The following is a 4,807-nucleotide window of genomic DNA, read 5'->3' as shown; positions in this document are numbered from 1 at the left end:
GGTTGGGAAGGAAGAAGGGGTAGCAAAGAGCAGACAAGGATTGAGAGAGAGGAGAGAGAGAGGAAAGAGAGAGATAAAAATAGATAGATAGAAAGAGGGAGAGAGAGAGAGAGAGAGAGAGAGAGAGAGAGAGAGAGAGAGAGAGAGAGAGAGAGAGAGAGAGAGAGAGAGAGAGAGAGAGAGAGAGAGAGGGTCAGAGAGAGTCAAACACAGACAGAACACAGCCAAACCAACACAGCGTGTTGGTTTGGGGAACACGGCCAAAGCAAACGCCACCGCCTTCATCAGACCCCTATGCAAACACAACTGCTTCCCAGATCACTTTCTTAGCAGGCATAGAAGTCTCCAACCCACCCACCCTCCCACCCTCCCACCCACCCACCCACCTTCCCACCATTCCCCCTCCCCCCCTCCCTCTCCCTCTCTCTTCACACCTTGGCCCCTTTCTTTATCTCCCTATTTCTTAAATCGTTCTCCCTTCTTCACCCTCCCCCCCCTCTCTCTCTCTCTCTCTCTCTCTCTCTCTCTCTCTCTCTCTCTCTCTCTCTCTCCCCTCTCTCTCCCTCTCTCTCTCTCTCTCCTCCCTCCCTCCCCCTCCCTCCCTCCCTCCCTCTCCCTCCCTCTCTCTCTCTCTCTCTCTCTCCCTCCCTCCCTCCCCCCCTCCGGTGGGCCGTGGCAGAGGCCCGGCATCAGGGAGCGATGTGAGCCGGTCCGAGCACGTGGGACACATGTGCTCCGCGGATGCCGGCTCCCATTGCCACACGCTGCCACTCACTCAATTCAGACAATTTCTTCTTATTACACTCTTCGTGAATAAAATTCTGTCGATTCCCTTCTATAAACTTTGATGCAATACGATTTCAATATTACTCTTGTTCCGAAAAAAAGAGCAAATACTAGGTATTCACTGAGAAATTTGGCGAATTCTGTTTCCAGTTCGGCTGGTGTTGTGTTATATTAGGGTCACAACTTATGCATAATCAGAATCGTCGAGTCAGTCTCCTCTCCGTTAGTCCTATTTCCTATCTCTGATTCTATTTGTTCCTTTTTCTATCTCCTTTCTCCATCTCTTCGGCCTAAAATGAAAGCCTCAATTAACCAATTTCTCCACATCCTAATCTATCTTCTTGATCAATTTATGTCAGTCCAATAGCAATATAATGATTGTAAGCGATCAAAATTTGTTACTTTCTGACACCTGTCACTTTGTCATTTGTTTCTGATTTTATACGTGAACAAATAAAATTACATAAATTTTTATTTTTTAACTATCTATTAGTGAATACTGTTATTTTTTTTCTTATTCGTAAATCTTTTAACATCGTCATTTATTGTCTTCTGTATTTTATTCAAACTTTTTTTTTCATCTATATATGAACATTCACAAAATTCTATTCAATACATATTTTACTTACAGATTTCACAATCATTTTTCATTCAATAATGCATTTTTTAACGTATTATTCAATATCAAGTGGGGAATAAAATAGGTTACTGTTTATAAAATCATCTTTTATTTCATAAGTTACACTCAGCTAAAATCACATGTGTTTACAACCATATATTTGAGCTGACAACCTTTCTTTAGAGAAAGTCCATTGTAAGGAGCTTTCGAAATCAACATCGAGCAGCAACAGTAGCACCATCATACAACCTTAGATTTGAAAAACGTCAAAACAAGATTTCACGAGAAGAGTCAAAACAAATAATTCTGAAAATGTAACAATTTAACGAAGAAACGAGAATCAAAGAGAAAGAACGAGATAAACATTAAGAAAAAAAAAACACATCAAGAATACGGAAATTATTTCATCTTTTCTTCCTTACAAGACGAAAGGAACCGTCTGGAATCTCCTAGGCAGGTCCTCCTTGAAAGCTTTCCTTGAGCACTGTGATAACCGGAGGGGCGTCGTCGTCCTCGTCCGGCCGGTGGGTGAGAGAGCGGGCGTGTCCCTCCAATATGAAGGGCGAGTAAGAGTTGCATGACCACCTGAGTGATCACCTCAGCCTCTGGATCCTCTGCCGAGTTGCCGGCATTCGTGGTGAAGATTATAATTGATTATATTCTATAATTGAAAAATCCTAAGTCCTTTGGGATCAGTAGACGTAGTACTCCGAGGAGGAGTCCGAGACGCCGCTGTAGTAGGAGGAGTCGGTGATGGCCGACGCGAGGCCCTTCTCGCCCTTCTTGCCGCCGCCCGCGCCGCCGCCGATGAGCGAGGCCTTTTCGGCGTCGTGCTGCGCGAGGCTGTTGTGGATCTTGGTGTAGAGTCCTGCGTCGGGCGCCTTCTTGCTCACGCACAGGTGGGCGATGAAGGCCACGGCCACGATCAGGTGGAGCGCCACCACGAAGACGGTGGCCCACGCGAAGCCGCACCAGTCGAACAGCGCCCCGGCGGCCGACGGCCCGATGAAGGCCCCCAGCGCGAACGTCGACGTCCACATCCCAGAGACGAGGCCGTAGGTGCTGATGTCGTCGGGGAAGCCGTTGGCCACGGCGTCCTTGTGCGCGCTGGTGAAGGTGGCCACGAGCTCGGCGCCGAAGCCGGTGCCGTGGAGCACGAGGGCGAAGATGCAGAGCGGCATCGTGGTGGGGATGGGCAGGAAGGGCGACGGCCCGATGATGATGAAGGCCGCCATGGTGACGAAGGCGCCGAACACCACCACCACCCTCGGGTTGATGCGCTTGTCGCACAGCCATCCCCACAGGGGCGCGAAGAGGCCGTAGGTGGCGCCGTTGAGCACGAACATGAGACCCAGCTGGAAGGGCGAGAGCTCCAGCGGCCGCAGGTGGGGCTCCAGCGTGGCCTGGAGGAAGCCGATGCTGATGGAAGAGGCGATGATGGCGTAGGCGGCGAGAGCGATGGAGGGCACCTTCAGGAGGGAGAGGACATTGCCGCTGGACTCGCTCTCGCCCTTGAAGTCCGAGCCATAGGTGGGGAGGATGCAGAAAGTGAGGGAGGCGGCGCATAGCAGCATCCCGCCCAGGGTGACGAAGGGCAAGGTGTAGCCCCCGAGTTCGAAGAGAGCGCCTCCCAGGGTAGGACCGACGATCATGCCAAGGCCGAAGCAGGTCTCGAGGGACGCAAAGGTCGCGCCCACGTTCTCGGGGAACTCCTTGGCAATGATGCTGAACGACGCCGTCAGGAAGCCAGAGTTGCCCATGGCCTCCACGATCCTGATGAGGAAGGAGAGGCCGATGAACGACGTGGTGTCGTTGATGCGGTCCAGGAACCCGAAGAGGATGCACGTGGTGGCCGTGGTGAAGATGCCGGCGTTGAACATGAACTTGGGCCCGATCTTGTTGAGGTAAGTGCCGTAGATCGGACATACGATGAACACTGTCAGTTCGAAGATGCCGAAGACGAAGCCATATTGGGTGGGCGAGGCGCCCTTAGATTCGGCCATCATGGGGTAGAAGGGGGCCTGAAGAGACACGCACACCGCGCTGCAGAAGTCGGCGATGGCGAAGACGATGAGAGTGAGCCATTGTTGACGTGTGTATTTTCCCATTTTGCTGCTGTGTAACTGGCTGTTCACGAGAGGATGCGGGAGCCGAAGAGAGAAAACTCGTTTTGTTTTTCTTCTCAACGATGGCAGTGGTCGAAGTCGGCGAAGAGGTAACAAGGTTAACGCTCGTTCAAAGAGAGAAGAGAACAAGCGCGCTCCTTTGCCAACGAGGCTCCCGGGCGAACTGCGAGGGTAGTAGCGCCTCGCCCGCCTTTTATAGGCGCCCCTGACCCCGTGTTACCAGGCGTGCGAAACACCACTTCGCAAGGTCAGAGATAACCAATATTTGCTCTTTTTCGTATGGATGTTAAGGTCAATATGGTCGCTGAAAACTGCTCAAACACCCCCGCTTCCGCAGCCGGCACCAGTCAAGGGGAAAGCCACCTCAAGAAGCGCAAAAGATCGGAAATGACATAGAGAGAGACAGCGCCCGCTCCCCCTCCCCCTCCCCCGCGCCCGCGCCCCCAGCCCGCCGCCGCCTCTCTCCGGCGCCGCACTGACCCGCGACCAACAACCCTTATACACCTTCTACAGCCTTCTATAACACACTCGAACTGTGTAGGGAAATTTAGAACTTTAATAATACAATAAATTCAGGAATGTATCGTTATGGCACTGTGCGTAGTGTACGTCTTTATTTGGAATTAAAAAAAACAAAAACATTTTGATGAAGTAAACTGGGCATTTAAAAGGAATAGACACTTTCGAACAGTTCAACAAATTCGTTTTTATGCTAGTTTCACTCACTATGATATATACTAAAATCATAGTGATGGTAGTGTTTAGGAAGTAGAACATTATAAAAATATTACTTACATCATTATTATCATCATTATCATTAGTGTCAGTAGAGTCATCATTACTATTATGAGTTCTATTACTATCAATGATACTACTTATGCTATTGCTATGTAACAATAACAATAATCATACTAATTACTTGCCAAAAACATAATCATTACTATCGCAATAATTCTTACTGACACCTGTACTACTAATATCATCATTATCATAATTACTTTTAACGTCACCACCAATAACAATAATATCAATGACAACAAAAAATAAAAATGAAAATAATCATAATAATAATAATAATAAAAATCTAATAATATCAAGAATAACAATAACAACACAACACCAACAATAATAATAAAAAGTAATAACAATAACAACAATAATAATAATCATATCAACACAACAACATCAATATCAATATGCAACCTCTTTCCCTCACCTCACAACCCCCAAAACTTCCTCCTCCATTTCTCACCTCATAACCCCCCCTCCCCTCCCC

General features: G+C 48.3%; 1 protein-coding gene across 1 annotated transcript; it reads right to left on the bottom strand.

The window, feature by feature from the left end:
- Positions 1-1,495: 1,495 nt before the first annotated feature.
- On the bottom strand, positions 1,496-3,717 carry LOC122245908 (MFS-type transporter SLC18B1). The gene has a single exon (XM_043004039.2). The coding sequence runs from the start codon at positions 3,511-3,513 to the stop codon at positions 2,098-2,100; it is 1,416 nt and encodes a 471-aa protein (XP_042859973.1). The 5' UTR covers positions 3,514-3,717; the 3' UTR covers positions 1,496-2,097.
- Positions 3,718-4,807: the final 1,090 nt, after the last annotated feature.

Source organism: Penaeus japonicus, unplaced genomic scaffold, assembly GCF_977035675.1.
Source record: "Penaeus japonicus unplaced genomic scaffold, GWHDUDI00000001_assembly GWHDUDI00000036, whole genome shotgun sequence".
Taxonomy (NCBI): domain Eukaryota; kingdom Metazoa; phylum Arthropoda; class Malacostraca; order Decapoda; family Penaeidae; genus Penaeus; species Penaeus japonicus.
This window is presented reverse-complemented; position numbering and strand designations above follow the sequence as displayed.